Below are 21,005 nucleotides of genomic sequence, written 5' to 3' on the forward strand. Positions count from 1 at the left end.
CAAGTCCGCTACTAGTAGACATTGTCCACTTTGACTCGTTACGTATCGTTGACAACCTCACAGTTTTAAAACGCGTCTACTAGAGAGAGGTTTTCACATATAAGGAATGCTTCGTTCTCTCTCCAACCAATGTGAGATCAGGTGATAGGATAATTTGATATAATTCGCAGATCTCATCATAACTCTCGTTCTAGTTCGACATTAAGAGCACAGGGCTCGAGATATCTAAATAATTCAAAAATTAATTTAAAAAATACATAATAATTTGATTCTATTTATTCAATTTTAGGTGTTTCTTCCCCTAATTATGGCAAGAAAAGAATCTTAAAAGGAATCCATTTCTAATGAACAAAAAAATTCCCATATTTGGTAGCATATGATTTAAATACATTTTTTTTTGTTTCTAAATTAAATTTGAAAATGCATAAAAGGAATATCTTGCATACCCTAAACCCTAATTATACTTTTTCCCCAATAAATATATATATATATATATATATATATATATATATATATATATAATTGACGAAGTTATAATGATGCTCGAGAATTATGCTATTTATTTAAAAATTTATATTCTAATATTACCCTATATATAATTGAAGGGGTTATAATGATGCTCGGGAATTCTGCCATTTATTTAAAAAGTTATATTTTTTCTTTCAAAAATTGTAATATTATCTTTTATTTATATAATTGACGGGGTTATAATGATGCTCGAGAATTCTACAATTTATTTAAAAATTTATATTTTTATTCTTTCGAAAGATGTAATATTACCCTATATATACAATTGACGGGATTATAATGATGCTCGAGAGTTCTGCCAATTATTTAAAAATTTATATTTTTTCTTTCGAAAGTTAATATTACCCTATATATATAATTGATAGTATTATAATGATGCTCGAGAATTCTGCAATTTATTTAAAAATTTATATTTTTTCTTTCGAAAGTTAATATTATCGTATAGATATAATTGACGGGGTTATAATGATGCTCGAGAATTTTGCCATTTATTAAAAAATTTATGTCATAATATTACCTTTATTTTTCACAAATATTTCAATTGCGTAGTCGGGGCTGGAGATTTCAGCCACTAACCCGTACAAAAAAGATGAACGATGAATCAATAAATATGTAACAATTCAGATTTAGAATCAGATTTTCATTAAATTATAATTTTTTTTAAAAAAAACTTTTTTTTCTCTCTATATTTTTATAAAAATTGTACTAATTAATTATGAAAAAAAAATTGTGAATTTTAAAATTAATAATGGAAGAAATTACTGAAAATAAATTCTAAAATATATATATATATATATATAAATTAAAAAAGAAATACCATTTCTCCCAGTTTTCCTCTTCTCTGAAGTCCTTGTCTCGATTTTCATTTAAGAGCGTCTGCAGATTCTCTGGAATTCGCACTTCCCAAAACTCAAATAAAGGAGAAAGTAAGCAGAATATATATATATATATATATATATATATATATATATATATATATAGATATATATTAATAAATATATAAATTCCATAAATTTTAGCTGCTTCTTTGTGTAGGAAGAAACCAGAGGCAAAGGGAATCATTATATAACCGACCTTACAATGATGGAAATGGGCAGCCATCTAAGCTGCGGCTGTGCTCATTTGTGACCCATTGTGATCACAAAACTCCCTCTCAATCGGTGAGTGCTTTCGAATCAAATGCCATAAGGGGTTTTGGCTTCAATCTCATCTTCTCTCTCTCTCTCTCTCTCTTTCTTTTAGTAAATTCCGGAATTGATATCTTCATTGTCGTGATTCATGGATGTTGATTCGTTTTCCAATCGTTTTCTATCTTTTTCTTTCATCTTTTGTCCAGTCCGTTACTTGTGTACATTCTGTCGTAGTCAAATGGGTGGTTGTTAGTTAAAGCAGAGCCACTGTGATTGGTCTCGCTTTCTTCTCTGAATTTTTTATTCTGGGGTGCTCGATTTTTTGTGGTTTTTTTTTTGTTAATTTGCTTTCTGGGTGATTCTTATTGTCATTTGTTCGTCGTATTTTTGTCATTTCGAAGGGGGGTTTTTTGTTAGTGTTGTTTAATTGTGATTTTATAAGGTGTTTGGTTGGATTTTACTTGATTGCTCTGTTTCCTTTGAATGTATTTAGCTTCTTCGTTTATTTTCATGGAAGTTTTGTTAGATTTGTCTGAATTTCGCCTCAATCATTGTTCTGTGGTTGCAAAATGTAATTGAGTCCTGGAATGTCATTTTGAAGTTGAGCATATTGTACCCTCTTAGTTCATTTAACTTGCATTGTTATTGCATAAATCTGATACGCATAGATCAATATGTAGCAGTTTTCTACTAATAATTGATTGATTTCATAGGTTGTTGTTGCAATTCTGTTTGATTCTATCATTGTTCATGGTTGCTATCTTTTTCTTGTTCATTCACAGATCTGTTTATCTTGCAGCATTTTTGTGAGGAAAGTAGCAGCTCAGTTTAATGGCTCAAGATCATTCTGGTTCTGAATCTCATCAGAAACGGGCAGGTCTATTGAAAGATCAAGTGAGATTGGTTAAGAGAAAGGATTCGGATCGCTATGAAATTGTTTCAATCCAAGATCCTTTGTCATTTGAGAAAGGGTTCTTCATAGTTATTCGTGCCTGCCAACTGCTAGCACAGAAGAATGAAGGAATTATATTGGTTGGTTTAGCTGGTCCTTCTGGGGCTGGAAAAACAGTTTTCACAGAAAAGATAATGAACTTCATGCCCAGTATTGCTATCATATCAATGGATGATTATAATGATGCAAGTCGAATTGTCGATGGCAACTTTGATGGTAAAATCACCTGTAGTTTCTTCAGTTTTTTGTGAACTATCCTGCAGATGCCTCATTAATGCTGTTCTAAGTAACTCTTGATTCTTAACAAGTTCATCAAGTGTTTAGTCAACGTTGTCGAGATATATGTTAGTTTTCTTAGCCAAATGATTGAATTGGGCATAGGTTATTGAATTCTGTTTGAAATGCATTACGGAGAAATCATTCCCGTAAAACGGATGCTATTTTGTGCGACTTCATGATTATGATATGAGAACGGCACCTAGAATAGAATCCTTGTAGAGTGGAAACAATTAGTTTTGGTGATTTTGGAATGAGACTAGAACTGGTAATATCTTTGGTGTAAGATATACATGTTAGAGTTTATTGTAGCAAGGGCTTTTTGCTTTCCAAAATGAATTATTCTAGCAAGTTGTAATGGAGTGGTGTCTAAGATTACATAATGCTTGGATAATATGAGTGGTGATTATCTTGTGACAATACTCCCAAGTTGAAATTCACAGCTGTTTGACATTATTTGTATAAATTTACTTGTTCATCGGTCAAAACGGGCTGGAAAGTTTAATTTGGGATGTATGGTTAAAACGTTAACCGGTTTCCTTGACGTTTTATTACAGATCCACGCTTAACTGACTACGACACCTTGCTCCAGAATGTCCAAGATCTAAAAGCAGGGAAGGAAGTTCAGGTCCCTATTTATGATTTCAAATCTAGTTCCAGAATTGGATACAGGTTGGTTAATCTTTTCAATATACCAGCTTACTATTAAGTATTAAACGTAGCATAAGTTAAGTGGCAAAAGGGTCCCGTTTGAACTTGTGAAGAATTTGATCGTTGGCTTTGTAGTTATATCTTACGTGTTCGTTCATGAAAGGATAGAATTCGGAAGAAGAAAAAATCTGGCTCACGTTTACAATATTTTGTTCTCCTTTGCTTTCGTTACAGGACAGTTGAGGCTCCAAGCTCAAGGATTGTGATCATCGAGGGAATTTATGCGTTAAATGAAAGATTGCGGCCCCTGTTGGACCTTCGAGTCTCTGTTAGAGGTGGAGTTCACTTTGACCTTGTGAAACGGGTGTTACGTGACATCCAACGTGCTGGCCAAGAACCAGAAGAAATTATTCATCAAATTTCTGAAACAGTTTGTTCTCTCCTGCTTAGCATTTTGTTATAGTAACTTCAGAGTTCTCAAGTAAACTATTTTTCCTGCAGGTGTATCCAATGTACAAGGCTTTTATCGAACCGGATCTTGAAACTGCACATATAAAAATCATCAACAAATTCAATCCCTTTACAGGATTTCAAAGTCCCACTTACATATTGAAGGTTATTCTTTTGGCCCTTAAGTTTTTTAGGTACTAGTAACGAGAATCACCGAAATGTCGTTTTGCTTGGGGTCTTTTTCTACATTGACAACCTGTTTGCACTGTCTTTGTAGTCAGCAAGAAAGATAACAGTGGATCAAATCAAGGCTGTCTTATCTGAAGATCATACAGAACATTTAGAGCAGACGTACGACATATATCTGTTGCCACCAGGTGAAGATCCCGAGTCTTGTCAATCATATCTAAGGATGCGCAACAAAGAAGGAAAATACAGTCTCATGTTTGAGGTTGTCAGCTGAGTACTCTCATGTGTTCTTGACTTTATCTTAGTGTTCTACACTTATTGTCGCATCTTTATCATCCACGTTGCCGAACTTTTCGGATTACTTTCCTAGTCCTCTGCTCTTTTTATGCGTAAAAAATAAGTTGTATATGGTGCTTAGCTCGTGTCATAATTTTCTAACATGGCTAATCTAATTAGCTGGTGCTTGCACTCTAGGTTTTATCTAGTTACTTATCATCACTCCAAAGTGGTTTGCTAATATCCGTATCAGGAGTCGACTTTAATTTTCGAAGTGTATGAGTTTAGAGAACGTTTTGTTTCATCTGTTTACCTGATACAGTCCGGACTGAATTTTTACGTATGCATGAAGCTCTTTAGTATACTTCTTGTTCATAAAGCGATCTGTGGTACATTAGTTGATTGGATGCTCTAGGAGAAACTATGTATCAGGGTGCTGTAGGAGAAACTGTTGCATTGTTCTTCTTTAATTTTGTTAGATTATATATTGCATTTATGATTTGCTGATTATGAAATCTACGGGGATCGTCATCCAAGCCTGTGAATTAATGCTGCTCGGGTTCGATGATTGATGTTCTGTAGACCTGTCTGTGCTCGAACTAGATAGTTTAGATGTCGTTAACGTAAAATGTGCAAACCCATAGATCAGAACCTTGTGTCATTTCAATCTCATGTTTTCTGTTTTGATGAGAACTGAACACAACATTTATTGAACGTTACAGGAATGGGTTACCGACAATCCATTTATCATATCGCCGAGAATAACTTTCGAGGTCAGTGTGCGCCTTCTTGGTGGGCTGATGGCCTTAGGATACACGATAGCAACAATTCTTAAAAGAAAGAGCCATGTATTCTCAGATCACAGAGTGTGTGTCAAAATTGATTGGCTGGAACAATTAAATCGCCAGAACGTTCAGGTACTCGAACATATTGTTATTTCGTTGTGATATATACTTGATATTCATTCCAGTTGGCCATATAGCTCTACACCTTTTTGTTCTTGTTCTTCTCAATAATCTAGCATTCTGCTTGTTGATGATTATCTGATTCTTCCCTTTTCCCACTCCATTTGCTGAGTAGTATGCGAATTTTATATCGAACCTTTCACGTCTTGGTGAAATAGGTACAAGGTAAGGATCGGCTAGTCGTAAAACATGTAGCGGAGCAGCTCGGCTTGGATGGTTCCTACATTCCTCGTACGTACATTGAACAGATTCAACTGGAGAAGCTTGTAAATGAAGTCATGGTATGAAATCTTCTTACAATCTAATTTATTTGCATTCAATTCTTTGGCATGATCATATCATTCTACAGGCCTTGCCAGATGATTTGAAGTCTAAACTCAGTCTTGACGAGGATCTAGTTTCAAGCCCCATAGAAGCACTCTCTAGAGCCTCCGCTGATAGAGTTTCATTGAGAAATAGAAATCTCAAAAGGTTAGACGTTTTTTGTGGTTCAAGTGTTTTACAAGCCATTTCAGGCATAAGGCTCAGACACGACTTTCTAACATGACCCTAGATTTCTACTTACCTAGAGTCGCTACCGTCATCATAGCATAATCATTTCTATGTGGAAATAAACGTTTAAACTTCTTCGTTAGACATAAATTTCATCTCAAAATACTGCCATGGACTTGCGTGTTCGAAAACATCTTTAAAACGATACAAGGAAATACTAAATGAAGTAAATAAACATTTAAATTAAAAGCATCATATTCTAATCTAAGTCTAAGAAAATAAATGCACGGGGCCTAGCGTTCTTGCTGGCACTTGTTCCCTTCTCCAATCGATGTGGGAGGAGAACGAAACATTCTTTATAAGAGTGTGGAAACCTCTCCCTAGCAGATGCGTTTTAAAAACCTTGAGGGGAAGCCCGAAAGGGAAAGCCCAAAGAGGACAATATCTACTAACGGTGGACTTGGGCTGTTACACAATCTTAAGCTTCACGTTCAATGTTTTTGAGGGTGTGAAAACCTCTCCCTAGCAGATGCGTTTTAAAAACCTTGGGGGGAAGCTCGAAAGGGAAAGCCCAAAGAGGACAACATCTGCTACCGGTAGACTTGGATCCACGTTCAATGCTTTTGAACGCTTAAGACCGATGGTGATTCGGAGTCGTAGATTATTTTCATGTAGAAACATAAGGAATCATTTTGAGCTATCAGTACTTGTTCACAATCAGAACAAATCTCCATCCATAAAAATGTTTACTGCTATGTCTAATTCGCCAAAACTTCTATTGAGCAGTGGCATATCTCAGTCATATACAACCCAAAGGGAGAAGAAGCTGACTGGATATGCTTCCAACAACCAAAGATTTGTCGACAGCAACACGGAGTCTTCGGCAATGGTTGCGAACCAGGTAGATCCACGTTCACGATACCCCGTGTTGTTTGGCTTGCTGATGAATACTCATGATATCCATATTATCTGTCCTAAGTTCCAAATTTGTCTTACTTTAATTTCTTTAAACCATTGCACAGGGAGCCATTACTCAGCTTTCTGAACAAATTTCATCACTCAATGATCGAATGGACGAGTTCACAACTCGAATCGAGGAGTTGAATTCAAAGTTAAGCTTCAAGACGAATTCTCCAAGCCACCACAACCTGAATCTCCAAGCGGAAACATGCAACGGTTCTGTACCGACTTCTTGTTTCGTCTCTGGATTGGGTAATGGCTCCTTGACTGGTTCCATTATACCCAATTCTTCATCCTTCTCCCAGTTGGCCAAGGATTCTCCTTTAATGGATGAGGTAAATAGCTAAGCTCAGCTGTCATTCTGCAATCCCTGTCCATTAGATATATGTTTACGACTTTCCCCAACTTGTCGATCTGTGATTAGATATCAGGAATCGTGAGGGGGCAACGACAAGTTATGCACCAATTAGATTGCCTTAGCAATCTTCTTCGGGAACGTGATAGCGCGGGGGAACGATCCCGTCAAGTAAGAACAAAGAAGAAAACCATATTACCTGATCCCGAGCCGCTAAGACTTCCTCTCTTGTTGACTGTAGCTGTGGGAGGTGTAGGAATTTTCTTGTACAAGAGCTTAAGTCGTAACTGATTCAGAGATTATTAGAAGCTTTTCATGTTTTTATGATTATCCTGTGGTTGGGTTTCCACAAATTGTGTTGCAGCGTTCACCCTTCAACGCGGGAAAGACGATGGATTGATTCAAATGATTGAGACTGGAGGCAGTTCTCATTGAGTTCTATTTGAGAAGGGTGTAATAAACCACATTCATTTCAGTAATAGGTAGACATCTCAACTACATTTTTATCTTTTAGAATTGAAAGTTATGCTCTACCTTTAACTTTTCCTTTGTGATTCCACCGCGTCTAATCATTCGGTCCATATATGTCTTAACGCTCATTTGTGCTCATATTTTGTAAGAACTCGCATTAGTTGGAGAGGGCAAGACTGTGGAAACCTCTCCTTAGTAGACGCATTTTAAACCTTGAGATTAACGACAATATGTAACGGACCAGAGTGGATAATATCTGTTAGTGGTGGGCTTGAGCTGTTACAAATGGTATCAGAGCTAGATACGGGGTGTGGTGTACCAGTGAGGATGTTAGGCCCTCAAGAGGTGGATTGTGAGAGGATTCTTTATAAGGGTGTCGAAATCTCTTCTTAGTAGACCGTTTTAAACCTGTAAGGTTGACCGTGGGCTTGGGCTGTTACGTATTGCTATATCAACATGCGTGGTGTACCAGTGAGGATGTTAGGCCCTCAAGAGGTGGATTGTGAGAGGATTCTTTATAAGGGTGTCGAAATCTCTTCTTAGTAGACCGTTTTAAACCCGTAAGGTTGACCGTGGGCTTGGGCTGTTACGTATTGCTATATCAACATGCGTGGTGTACCAGTGAGGATGTTAGGCCCTCAAGAGGTGGATTGTGAGAGGATTCTTTATAAGGGTGTCGAAATCTCTTCTTAGTAGACCGTTTTAAACCTGTAAGGTTGACCGTGGGCTTGGGCTGTTACGTATTGCTATATCAATATGCCTTGAACTGAGCGGGGAATAGGGGAAGATGCGGATTGAGATTTCTTTTCATTAATTAGATGGGGGAGATTACACTTTTAATAAAAATTATATTGAAAATGAAAATTATTTATGACCAAAATTTTTTTGGTAAGAAATATTTTTTAAATATGAAAAAAAATATATGTGCCGTTGAAAATGTAAATTGCATATAATATATTTTAATATTAAAGATTAATAAAACATTAAATAATTTAATTAGGAAAATAAAAAAATGTGGAATTTTGAGTTGCAACTTACACCGAACAGAGTCCCTTTCACTCAACAGAAACCCCTGCCCGCCACTGCCCACTCCCTTTGAAGAAATCTTTTGCGTATGTTTTCCATTTTCTCCAGTCGTCTCTTTACGCCGTCCTTTCTCCGATCCCTCTCGAACGGCGAGCTGCGGAGCACCGCCAGGCCATTTTCCGCCTCCTCTCTCTTGTCGGGTTTGTTTTGATCCTTTACTCGCTGATGGGTTTTATGAATTGTAGCCGTCGGTTTCATGGTTATCGAATCTGCATTTTTTGATCTGATCTCGAAAGTAATATGCTCATTTTGATGTTAACCTTTTGGCTTAGAAGACCCAGCTTCAATCTACCCTTTCTCGAATTGTTTCTTACTTTATGGATTGGTTCTGTCATTCGTGTATGGTTTATAGAAAATCTTTGGTTTTGTTTCTTGATTTTGATTTCGATTTCCCTGTTTTTCGTTTACTGTATGAAATGCCCGGATGTGATAATTGTGTTGTTTCTGTTCCTCATCGTGTTTTGCCTCAATTGCAGATTGAAAGCGAAATTTATAAATGGGTGACATTTTGGAGGTGGATCATTTGAGCGATCTGCCTCAGAGCATTATAGAATGCATTCTCACTAGGTTACCGATTAGAGATGCCATAAGAACAAGTATTTTATCTAGGAGATGGAGATACAAATGGACCACTCTAACTCAACTTGTGTTTGATGATGATTGTGTTGCCATGTCCAACGATGGAATGTATGAAGACCTTATATATTTTATCACTCATGTTCTTTTTCTTCACGAAGGTCCAATTCATAAGTTCCATCTTTCTGCTACCTACTTACAGAATACTCCAGATTTAGATCAGTGGATGCTTTTCCTTTCAAGGAAGGGCGTCAGGGAATTGATTATTGAATTGGGAGACGGCGAGTGGTTTCGGGTGCATTCTTGTCTTTTTAACTGTTCCAAATTGACCCTATTGGAGCTGTATCGTTGTGAATTGGATCCTCCTCCTACTTTTAGGGGATTCTTATGTTTGAAGAGCCTAAAACTTCATCAAGTTCTAATTGCACCTGAAGACATCGAAAGTCTTATTTCTAATTGTCCGCTCTTGGAGAGTCTGGCGCTGTCGTACTTCGATAGTCTAGTGCTTAATATCTTTGCTCCAAATCTCAAGTACCTCTATCTTGAAGGCGAGTTCAGAGACATATATCTTCAAAACACACCACTCTTGGTTGCAATTTCGGTTGCGTTATATATGAATGATGATACTGAGCCCTTTGGCGATATTTCTGATTGCAATTTTGAGAAATTTCTTGGTGGGGTGCCTTATCTTGAGAAACTTACAGGGCATATTTATTTCACCAAGGTATGATAGTTTAAATCTATTTACTCATTGGATGATCCTTGCTTCTGTTGCAGAGCTTTATTTTTAATGGTCAGTTTTAGAAATTTAATGTGATTCTCATATTTCTCCCCCCCCACCCGAAGTATCTGAGTATAGGTAATAGCGCAAGAGCTCTACCGGTGTCGTATATCTATTTAAGGAGTATTGAACTGCACCAAGTCAGTTTTGAAGATATGAATGAAATACTCGTTGTGCTTCGCTTGATTACCAGCTCTCCGAATTTGGAGGAGCTTCAAATTTCGGTAATTGATTTTGTTCCTCGTATTTCTCTGTGCAGTTCTATTCTTGAATCTGTGTGAATGTTTAAGTTATGTTTTAATTAACTTATGAATGGTGAGATCATTTTCTACTTATTGCTTTCAAACAGGGCTCCTCAAACTCTGTGGCTGCTTCAGAAGCACCTGACTTGGACTTTTGGGAGAATGAATGCCCTTGGAACTGTACATTTGGTAACCTTAAAGTTGTGAAAATGACAGATATGTCTGGTGTACCACATGAGATGGAATTTATTAAATATTTGCTTAGAAATTCTCTGGTTCTTGAAACAATGAGTATCAGACCGTGTGTCTATGTTACGGACCGACGATTGAATATGTTGATTGAATTGTTGAAATTTAGGAGAGCTTCATCTGAAGCAGAAATTTTATTCATTTAAGAATAGACGTGCTATAACGTTCCTTTTCCGTTTAATACCTGCTTTTGTATACTTTTTTTTTTATTAAATAGATAGCTTTATAGCAGCTTTTATTGCTAGCATTTGTTGTGAAATCAAGCGCGAACGGTATGGCCCCTTTCTGTTATATGATCTGTGAAATTTCTTCTCTTGTCACTTTATCTTGTCAGCTGCAAGAGTTCTTTAAGAAACATCATTATCAGCTCTGTATTGAAGCATGTTCAATGACATGCCCTTACTTCCTCACTAGGTTAGTTGAGATGCCCTTTGAATAATTTTAGTCAGTTCTTTTCTTGCAAATGGCCTCAGAATAACCCTTGAACTTGCAAGAAGAGTTACTGAGCGAACTTTTTTAATTGTTTCTATTTGTTTGATGAATTTTATTGCTAAACCAAAGAGATTTCGATAACGGTATCGGAATCATTGAGTACAGATCAGGCGGGGTTTTGTGATTAAAGATTGGATTACCAGAAATCTGCAGGAACAAAATTCAATCCAGTTTTACTATTACGAGCACGAGAACTTGGACTGTACAGTTATGAGTTATCTCACACCAACACTGGAGCCTCAACATGAGGCTGACATATGATAGATTCACTTTGATAATATGTCTAATTCTGTAGGAAAATACACTCTGGGATTCTTTGTATAGGAAAAAGGGGGGGAAAAACTGTATAATCATCATCTTGGTCCAGAAAGCTCCATGGCTTGTACAAGCAAGGAAGAGTCATCTGTAAGATCAGAATATCGCTCGGAAGAGGAGAACTCGTTGACTCTGATCTTGTTTGCTTCTGCTCTCTGAGAAGCTTCCCATTTTTCGGCAAGTCCATCCCCTTCAAGCATTCTAACCACTTCAGACATCTTAGGTCTGGTGGTTGGAAGATACTGTGTACATAAGAGAGCTACTTGAACCATTTCTTCGAGCTCGATCGGGTCATAATTGTTCCTTAGATCCTTGTCAACTAGTATTTCCAGCTTCTTTTCTTGGTGAATTTTCTTTACCTGCAATCACAGGGAAAAATCATTTTGTTGATGTTTGACATGTTTCATGTAAGAATACAGCATGTTATTTCAGTCACTATTGTTGACTAACCCAATCAAGCATGGCTCCTTTCTGATTTGCAGCTTTTCCAAATTCAAGAGCTCTCTGACCAGTGATCAACTCAAGAAGAAGGATTCCAAATCCAAAGACATCAGTTTTCTCAGAGGATTGACCCGTCGAGAGATACTCGGGAGCTATATGACCAACCGTTCCTCGTACGGCAGTTGTCACATGTGAATCTCTGTGATCCAACAGCTTTGCCAGTCCAAAATCTCCAACCACAGCCTCGCAGTAATCATCAAGCAATATATTTGCAGCCTTGACGTCTCTGTGTATGATCTTAGGATCACACTGCTCATGCAAATACAGTAAGCCTCTAGCTGCACCCAACGCTATTCCTTTCCTTGTACTCCAATCCAGAGCTGGCTTCGCTGTTAATGGAGAAACATCAGTAGCTTTCGAAACAAATATATCCTTAATGTTTCGTCATTCCATGTCGTACCTTTGAGACGGGATGCTACACTGCCGTTCGACATATAGGGGTAAACCAGCAGTCGCTCCGTGGTTGTCATGCAGAACCCGTAGAGACGGAGGAGGTTCCGGTGCACAGCTAGGCTGATCATCTCAACTTCAGTATGAAATTGTACGTCTCCTCTCATGGCATTTCCATCTTTTAGTCTCTTCACAGCTATAACTGTACCATCTTGAAGGTACCCTTTGTATACATTCCCAAACCCACCTTTTCCCACCAAGTTTTTGCTGCTGAAGTTGTTTGTAGCAGCTTGTAGCTCTCTGAACTGGAAAATCCTTAGGTTCCCAAGGCACACTTCTTCAAATCTTTGGTCTGTAACTTCAATGAACTTTTGTTAATAATGAACGATTACTGAATCAATAAGATCATGTGATGACTGACCATTTACATCGAAGAATATCTGCTGGTTGTGTCGTTGCCTCCACCAAATGAAGAAGCCAAACCCAATAGTTAGCAGAACAACACATCCAAGGCTTGAGCCAAAAGCTAAGGCTAATTTGTGGCCCTTGGATCGCCCTAAAGGCTGTGGATCTTGATCATAAACAGGAAAAAGAAAGGATGAGTGTTTATATCTAATACCAAAGAGCTAAAGTTCTGTCAAAAAAAATTGATTACTTTGAGGCGTATTGACTGCAAATAAGAGCGGTGGAGCTGTTCCGTTGCAGCTAAGCTCCGACCCAGATGAGCAAATGAACGAATTCCCAACAAGGCTTCATAAATTCAACACTAGAATCGATCATCTAAATCGAAAAAGCTCGAATAAACCAGAAGGAATTCGAGTTAAGCAGTAACTTACTTGTAGGTTTTGGCTTGCAATCTGGGCAATGGGCCACTGAGATTGTTAAAAGAAAGGTCTCTGTATCAATCAACGCCATGAATGATGGTTCAAATTTGAAGTGTTTATCTGAAAGCTTTGAAGAAAAAGCACTTACAGCAATGCCAGCTGAGTCATATTGGCTAACGATGAAGGAATGGCCCCAGAAAGACTGTTGTTGTTTAACCTCCTAATCTCAAACAAAAACATTAATCTGTCAGCTAATTGATTCATTAATTACACAAACAAAGTTGGTCTCTTGATGAAACTTACAGATACTGCAAACTCTTGAGATTTGAAAGAGAAATGGGGATTTCTCCATGGAAGCCATTGCTTGAAAGATCAAGAGTGTCAAGACTTGGTATGTTCCCAAGCTCCATTGGGATTGTTCCTGATATATTGTTGTCCTGTAGAAGCCTGTAAAAAAAAAAAAAACTTGTAAAGAAGCGAGCCGAAGCCACTATTAGCAGATATTGTCCGCTTTGGCTTGTTACGTATCGTCGTCAACCTCACGGTTTTTTAAAACGTGTCTACCAGAGAGAGGTTTCCACACCCTTATAAGGAATGTTTCGTTCCTCTTTCCAAATGATGTGTGATGTCACAATCCACCTCCTTTGGGGATCAGCGTCTTCGCTAGCACACTGCCTGGTGTCTAGCTCCGACCATTTGTAACAGTCCAAGCCCATCGCTAGCAGATATCGTCCGTTTTGGCTCGCTATGTATCGCCGTCAGCCTCACGGTTTTTTAAAACGTGTATGCTAGGGAGAGGTTTCCACACCCTTATAAGGAATGTTTCGTTCCCATTTCCAACAGATGTGGAATCTTACAATCCACCTCCTTAGGGGCCTAGCGTCCCCAAACACACCGCCCGGTGTTTAGCTCTGATACCATTTGTATCAGCCTAAGCCCACCACTAGTAGATATTGTCCGCTTTGACCCGTTACATATCACCGTTAGCCTCATAGTTTTAGAGGTCTAGCGTCCTAGCTGACACACTGCCTGGTGTCTAGCTCTGATACCATTTGTAACAGCTCAAGCCTACTTCTGGTAGATATTGTCTGCATTGGCCGTATCACCGTTAGCCTCACGGTTTTTTAAATGTGTCTGCTAGGGAGAAGTTTCCACACCCTTATAAAGAATGCTTCGTTCCACTCTCCAACGGACGTTGTGGAATCTCACATGGAATGTTTTGTTCTCCATTAGTGATTGAAGAAGAAGAAGACTACTCACACAGACTGAAGATTGGTCAAGTTTCCAATGCTCGGCGACAGGCTACCCGACAAGTTCTGACTAGGAGCTCCTCTGCAGTGAATTACAATCAAACATATTCATATGAACAATCGTATGAATCCTTTCAAGTTTTGTTCTTACAAGCTAATGACGAATTTCTCTGAAGAACAAGTAATCATGCTCCAGCTACATGGATCCACAGCGTTTTCATCCCAATTAAGAACAGAATGTGGGTCTTTCAGAGCAGCTTTGATGGCCATCAGGGCTTGCACTAAAAGGGTAAAAAACTGACCTTTAGATCAATATGAACACATCCACGACCAAATAAGAACACCTCCATGAACAATACCTTCAAAGTTGACACCTTTTGCAGTAAGCAATCCATTTACAGAAGAACACCATAAGCAAAACAAGAAGAACAGGGGAAGCTCTGTTCTAATTCCCATTAGAATCATCCTTAAATGATGTTGAAAATCAAAACCCATCTCTGTTTTTATGAAGAAAGCGAGTGGAGAGCAGGTAGAAGATGATCTGAAACGCTCAACGCCACCAACTTTGAGCTGATTTGTTGGTATGTTGGTGTGTTTGTTTTATTCTTTCTTCTTTTATATGTGTTTTGGGAAAAGAATGCTAGCAGTTGAGCCTCACATGGTTGCCATATTGAACCAGGAATGCTCACTTGTTCAAAGCTTTGATGTGAGGGTGAGCGAGGGAGAGAGAAATTAGTGGTTTTTGGTGGTGAAAAGAGGAGCCAACGTGCCGGCCAGTGGCTCAGAAAAGTGGAGAAAAGCATATGGAAAAGGTAAAGGCTAAGGTTAACCAATTTGGAGATACTTTCAAAACAAAATCCCTTCAATCATGCATGAGTTTAAAGCGAGTTGTGTTCGGGAAATTCTCGGGTTTTGATAATATTTTTAAACTCTCTTGATGTGAATGTGGTAGGTGGGTCATCGAGATTTTATTTTTCATACCCACGATTTGATGTCGAATTCAAACATACGAGTATCTCGTATCTGAAGCTATATGACTATAAATTATCTTTCAATTTCAAAGAATCGAACATATTCCTACTTGAATCCATCTATTTAGGCTTCTGCATTCATCTTAATAACGTTCTTAATAACTAGTCTCGACTCTCCTTTCGAGTTATCCGGACATCTTCACGATTTTGTGCCACAGTAAAAAAATTTGATATGAGAAGAAGATTAAGAGATAAAGGAGCATATTGTTGCTCTACATGTGCCTACAAACGCGCTCGATATCTAATTTTCCCTCTCTTTTTGAGTTATTCTAACCTCTTCACAATTTCGTGTCATACTAAACAAAAACTCTCGACAAAAGAAAAAAATTTAGAGACTAAAGATCGTATTATGGCTCTACAAAGACAACAAACACTCTCGGTAGTTGTAATAGCTCGAGTCCATCACTTGCAGATACTGTCCTTTTTGACCCATTATGTATAGCCGTAAGCTTCATGATTTTATAATGTATATGCTAGGAAGAGGTTTTCACATCTTTATAAGGAATGATTCATTCACCTCTCCAACTAACGTGGGATCTCACAATCCATCCCCTTGGGGGCACAACATCCTTGCTGACACGCTGCTTTAATACCATTTGTCCGTTTTAGCCTGTTATGTATTGTTGTCAGTCTCACGGTTTTAAAACATGTCTACTAGGGAGAAGTTTCCACACCCTTANCTTAATTTTTTAATTATTTAAAACTTTAAACCCCAAAATCATTTTTTTATAATTTTATAATTTTTTTAAATAAAATTATATATATATAAAGCAAATTATTTAAAACTTTAAACCCCAAAATCATTTTTTTATAATTTTATAATTTTTTTAAATAAAATTATATATATATAAGCAAATTATTTAAAACTTTAAACCCCAAAATCATTTTTTTCTTAATTTTTTAATTTTTTTCTTAATTTTTTAATTATTTAAAACTTTAAACCCCAAAATCATTTTTTTATAATTTTATAATTTTTTTAAATAAAATTATATATATATAAAGCAAATTATTTAAAACTTTAAACCCCAAAATCATTTTTTTCTTAATTTTTTAATTTTTTTTAATAAAATTATATATATATATAAAGCAAATTATTTAAAACTTTAAACCCCAAAATCATTTTTTTATAATTTTATAATTTTTTTAAATAAAATTATATATATATAAGCAAATTATTTAAAACTTTAAACCCCAAAATAATTTTTTTTTAATTTTTTAATTTTTTAAATAAAATTATATATATATAAAAGCAAATTATTTAAAACTTTAAACCCCAAAATCATTATTTATTTATTTTTTATTTTTTTATAAAATTATATATATATATATATATATATATATAGATATAAAGCAAATTATTTAAATTGGGCTTGCTTTATTGATTCTAATGCCATTGTACTGTCCATTCCATAAACAATCCAAAAGCACTTTACTTTTAAAAGCAAAACCCAATAAAAATAAATTAAAAAATTAATTTTTTTTTATAATTTCAGTTTTTATTAAAAGCAGTGTGATCAAGATCAGACGGCTGTAGTTGAGTGAGCCTACACATTGGAATCATTCCATTNTGTGGGATCTCACAATAGCTAATCTCCGCTCTCTTTTTGAGTTATTCCAATCGTACTACTGCTCTACACAAACAACAAGCGCTCGTGATATCTAGTCTCCATGCTCGTTTTGAATTATTCCAACCTTTTCACACTCACGACTTCGTGCCATAGTGAAAACAAAATCTCGACACAAGAAAAAGGACTTAAAAGTAAATTCAAAAAATTTGAGGGACCTCTGTGAAAGTTGTTATTTACTGTGTGGGTCAGTCAGACCAATTCCTTTTTGTTGTCTGAAGGAGTGTTGGAATTGCTTTTGTTTTGGACTGTCGACTTTGGTTATCAAAAACATTCTCTCACACTAACACTTTAAACCCCAAAATCACTTTTTTTTTTTTTTTTTTTTTTTTAAAAAAAATTTTTAATTTTTTTAATAAAATCATATATATATATATATATATATAAGCAAATTATTTAAAACTTTAAACCCCAAAATCATTTTTTTCTTAATTTTTTAATTTTTTTCTTAATTTTTTAATTATTTAAAACTTTAAACCCCAAAATCATTTTTTTATAATTTTATAATTTTTTTAAATAAAATTATATATATATAAAGCAAATTATTTAAAACTTTAAACCCCAAAATCATTTTTTTATAATTTTATAATTTTTTTAAATAAAATTATATATATATAAGCAAATTATTTAAAACTTTAAACCCCAAAATAATTTTTTTTTAATTTTTTAATTTTTTAAATAAAATTATATATATATAAAAGCAAATTATTTAAAACTTTAAACCCCAAAATCATTATTTATTTATTTTTTATTTTTTTATAAAATTATATATATATATATATATATATATATAGATATAAAGCAAATTATTTAAATTGGGCTTGCTTTATTGATTCTAATGCCATTGTACTGTCCATTCCATAAACAATCCAAAAGCACTTTACTTTTAAAAGCAAAACCCAATAAAAATAAATTAAAAAATTAATTTTTTTTTATAATTTCAGTTTTTATTAAAAGCAGTGTGATCAAGATCAGACGGCTGTAGTTGAGTGAGCCTACACATTGGAATCATTCCATTTGGTGTGTAAAAGGTATTTGACCTAAGTCAACTAATGTTGCTATCCCTTTTCATCCCAATATTCGGTATTTTTTAAAAGATAGCTTAGTCGAGGTCGAGAAAGATCACTTTACGGTTCTGTACACACCATAGTTTTAGTATATTCGAAGGATTCTTAGCCACTAAACAGATTCACGACTCAGTAGCACGTGAACTCGCTCCTTATGCCATTAGTTTCAATGTATCGAAAAATCTGGACTGAAGATTAGCAACCCTGATTCCAAAATGTCGGTATAGGTTAAAAAAGAAAACTTGATTCCAAAATATCGAAAATCTAGATTGAAGATCACATACCCTCGTTTCAAAATAGTGTAAATCTGGACCGAAAATCATTTCCCTGTATCAAAAAAAAAATTATAAGAAAATAAAGATTATATCATTTATATAAATTAAAATTATGATTTAATTATATTAAAAATGTAGGGTAAAAATTGCTACAAATAATTAAATTATTAAATTGAAAAATATATATGTAGAATATAGAGACATTAATTAAAGTTAGAAAGAAATAATAAGAAAAGGAGAAAAATAAAGTCGAAATAATTCATTTTAAAAGGGATGACGGTCCAAATTATTGAAATTAACAAATAATTGAATTGCTTTATTTATTTATTTATAGTGAAGTTGATAATTAAATTTATATTTTTAAATAAGCTTAGTTGATTCGATGTTAGGTTAATATTTCCACAAAATAAAGAGATTGTCTAACAAGCAGTCCCACCGTTAATAGATATTGTCCACTTTGACCTGTTACGTATCGTCGTTAGTCTCACGGTTTTTAAAATGCATTTGTTAGGGAGCGATTTCCATACCCTTTGGCCCGTTACGTATCGTTGTTAGTCTCACGAATTTTAAAACGCGTTTGTTAGGGAGATGTTTCTATACCCTTATAAGGATTGATTCGTTCTCCTCTCCAACCGACGTGGGATCTAACAATCCACTCTTATTGGAGACTTAACGTCCTCGTTGGCACACTGTCCGATGTTTGGCTGTGACACCATTTGTAACATCCCAAACCCACCACTAACAAATATTGTCCAATTTAACCCATTACGTATCGTTATCAGTATAACAGTTTTTAAAATACGTTTGCCAAGGTCAGGTTTCCACACTTTATAAGGAATGTCTCGTCATCACTACATAAACGGATATCAGAGTTTTAGATACCTAAAATCTAAGACATCAACCGAGCATCAATACAACTTTTAACAAAACCGACTTCTTATAAAACCCTAATCACGAATAGAATGTGATGGAATTGGACGTGGACGTTTTCGTGATAGCTTTACTTCCACCAACTTGTTAGAGAAGACCTTGAAAGACATTTATGCATGTAATGCACCAAACTCCCAAATCACTGCCCAATTATTATTCCCTTTTCATTTCAATTTCAACATTTTCTTATCAACAATCTGTACAAAACCCTAATCATTTTGTCTAATGCCTTTATTTATTTATTTATTTATTTATTTATTTATTTATTATTATTATTATTATTATTATTTTTACACTAAACTTTTTTTATTTAAAAAATAAGTTTGTATTTTCAAATGTTTAATTAATATCATTTAATTTCTTTTAAAAAAAATTAAAAAAATATCTCTACCGCTATTATTATATTTAAATGATACGTAGCATTAACCTTCTATATATATTTATATTTATATTTTGAAAGTTATTTTTTCATTATTCACAATCCAATATATTTTTAAATTAAAATTTAATAAAGTTTCGATAATAATCATATTGAAATTATTTTAAAAAAATAATCGTCATAATAATAAAAATAATAATAATAATTAAAAAAAAAAATGCAAAAGGGTTGAGCTTTTTTAGTCCTATCAAAACTAAAGGGGAAAAGAAAGACACAGCCTAGCTGCCTTTTTAAATCCTTTTGGTGAGATGTGACAAAAGGCACAACTTTGCTTTGGTTTTAAGACCCAAATAAAATAAAATAAAATAAAAATTTACACGCATTTAATTAAAAGGTGTGTGACACATAATGTTTTTGCACACACTTTCTCGTAAATTTTGATTTAAAGTTAAAAATTAATTGGACACTTACGAGATATGTTTGTCTATCTAAATCTTAAAATAAAATAAAATAAAAATTTACACGTATCTAATTGAAATATGTGTGAAAGACAATGTTTTTGCACACGCTTTATCGGAAATTTTGATTTAAAGTTAAAAATTAATTGGACACTTTCAAGATATGTTTGTCGATCTAAATCTTAATGATTTGAAGTTAATGGAACTTAATTTTAATTAAATTATTGTTAAAAAAGTAATTAAAATATACCAGAATTTTTTTCAACATGAACGAAAATTGGGTCAAGTACGAAAATTAAAAAAACTAGTGTGGCTGCTGGGATTCGCGTCCAGGTCTCCACGGCCACAACGTGGAATTCTTACCACTAAACTNGTAAAATGAGATTTTAAATGGGCTTTGCACAAGTAATTGATGGGCCTCTTTCGGCTGAAACGGAGCATTTAATTGATTAAAAATACTAGTGTGGCTGCTGGGATTCGAGCCCAGGTCTCCACGGCCACAANCGTTGATATACATTGGGTCAAGTAGGCCGAAGATGGGCCTCTTGTTTCACTGTAAAATGAGATTTTAAATGTGCAAAGGGCCTCTTGTTTCACTGTAAAATGAGATTGTAAAATGAGATTTTAAATGGGCTTTGCACAAGTAATTGATGGGCCTCTTTCGGCTGAAACGGAGCATTTAATTGATTAAAAATACTAGTGTGGCTGCTGGGATTCGAGCCCAGGTCTCCACGGCCACAACGTGGAATTCTCACCACTAAACTACAGCCACTTTGATGCCAACTTTCGTTCATATATTTATTTATTTACTATATTTTTAACGTTTTAAAAAGAAGATC

General features: G+C 35.1%; 3 protein-coding genes and 1 non-coding gene across 7 annotated transcripts; 2 read left to right on the plus strand and 2 right to left on the minus strand.

Moving 5' to 3' along the window:
• Positions 1 to 1,360: 1,360 nt before the first annotated feature.
• On the plus strand, positions 1,361 to 7,781 carry LOC111802358 (uridine-cytidine kinase C-like). 2 transcript variants are annotated; one of them, XM_023686689.1, is made up of 13 exons: positions 1,361 to 1,454; positions 1,564 to 1,688; positions 2,458 to 2,826; positions 3,444 to 3,558; positions 3,772 to 3,967; positions 4,039 to 4,152; positions 4,265 to 4,438; positions 5,175 to 5,369; positions 5,576 to 5,698; positions 5,767 to 5,888; positions 6,696 to 6,810; positions 6,932 to 7,204; positions 7,294 to 7,781. In XM_023686689.1, exons 3-13 carry the CDS (start codon positions 2,490 to 2,492, stop codon positions 7,513 to 7,515), a joined length of 1,986 nt encoding a protein of 661 aa, XP_023542457.1. In that variant the 5' UTR covers positions 1,361 to 1,454; positions 1,564 to 1,688; positions 2,458 to 2,489; the 3' UTR covers positions 7,516 to 7,781. The 2 variants fall into 2 exon arrangements, with proteins under 2 accessions (XP_023542457.1, XP_023542458.1); XM_023686690.1 differs by having other exon boundaries at positions 1,367 to 1,454; positions 1,548 to 1,688.
• A 962-nt stretch (positions 7,782 to 8,743) lies between these two features.
• LOC111801843 (F-box/FBD/LRR-repeat protein At1g13570-like) lies at positions 8,744 to 10,873 on the plus strand. Of its 2 annotated transcripts, none has more exons than XM_023686030.1 (4): positions 8,744 to 8,921; positions 9,258 to 10,081; positions 10,204 to 10,362; positions 10,488 to 10,873. In XM_023686030.1, exons 2-4 carry the CDS (start codon positions 9,278 to 9,280, stop codon positions 10,773 to 10,775), a joined length of 1,251 nt encoding a protein of 416 aa, XP_023541798.1. In that variant the 5' UTR covers positions 8,744 to 8,921; positions 9,258 to 9,277; the 3' UTR covers positions 10,776 to 10,873. The 2 variants fall into 2 exon arrangements, with proteins under 2 accessions (XP_023541798.1, XP_023541799.1); XM_023686031.1 differs by lacking the exon at positions 8,744 to 8,921 and having other exon boundaries at positions 9,379 to 9,468; positions 9,560 to 10,081.
• A 364-nt stretch (positions 10,874 to 11,237) lies between these two features.
• On the minus strand, positions 11,238 to 15,189 carry LOC111801840 (protein NSP-INTERACTING KINASE 1-like). 2 transcript variants are annotated; one of them, XM_023686026.1, is made up of 11 exons: positions 14,761 to 15,189; positions 14,553 to 14,682; positions 14,412 to 14,483; positions 13,455 to 13,598; positions 13,300 to 13,371; positions 13,164 to 13,199; positions 12,983 to 13,077; positions 12,749 to 12,898; positions 12,338 to 12,679; positions 11,887 to 12,266; positions 11,238 to 11,795 (listed from the first exon to the last, which is right to left on the minus strand). In XM_023686026.1, the coding sequence occupies exons 1-11, from the start codon at positions 14,894 to 14,896 to the stop codon at positions 11,475 to 11,477; spliced, it is 1,878 nt and encodes a 625-aa protein (XP_023541794.1). In that variant the 5' UTR covers positions 14,897 to 15,189; the 3' UTR covers positions 11,238 to 11,474. The 2 variants fall into 2 exon arrangements, with proteins under 2 accessions (XP_023541794.1, XP_023541793.1); XM_023686025.1 differs by having other exon boundaries at positions 13,164 to 13,223; positions 14,761 to 15,184.
• A 5,677-nt stretch (positions 15,190 to 20,866) lies between these two features.
• Positions 20,867 to 20,938, minus strand: TRNAH-GUG. The gene has a single exon. It is a non-coding gene; the product is annotated as a tRNA-His (tRNA).
• Between the last annotated feature and the right edge of the window lie 67 nt (positions 20,939 to 21,005).

Source organism: Cucurbita pepo, chromosome LG09, assembly GCF_002806865.2.
Source record: "Cucurbita pepo subsp. pepo cultivar mu-cu-16 chromosome LG09, ASM280686v2, whole genome shotgun sequence".
NCBI lineage: Eukaryota > Viridiplantae > Streptophyta > Magnoliopsida > Cucurbitales > Cucurbitaceae > Cucurbita > Cucurbita pepo.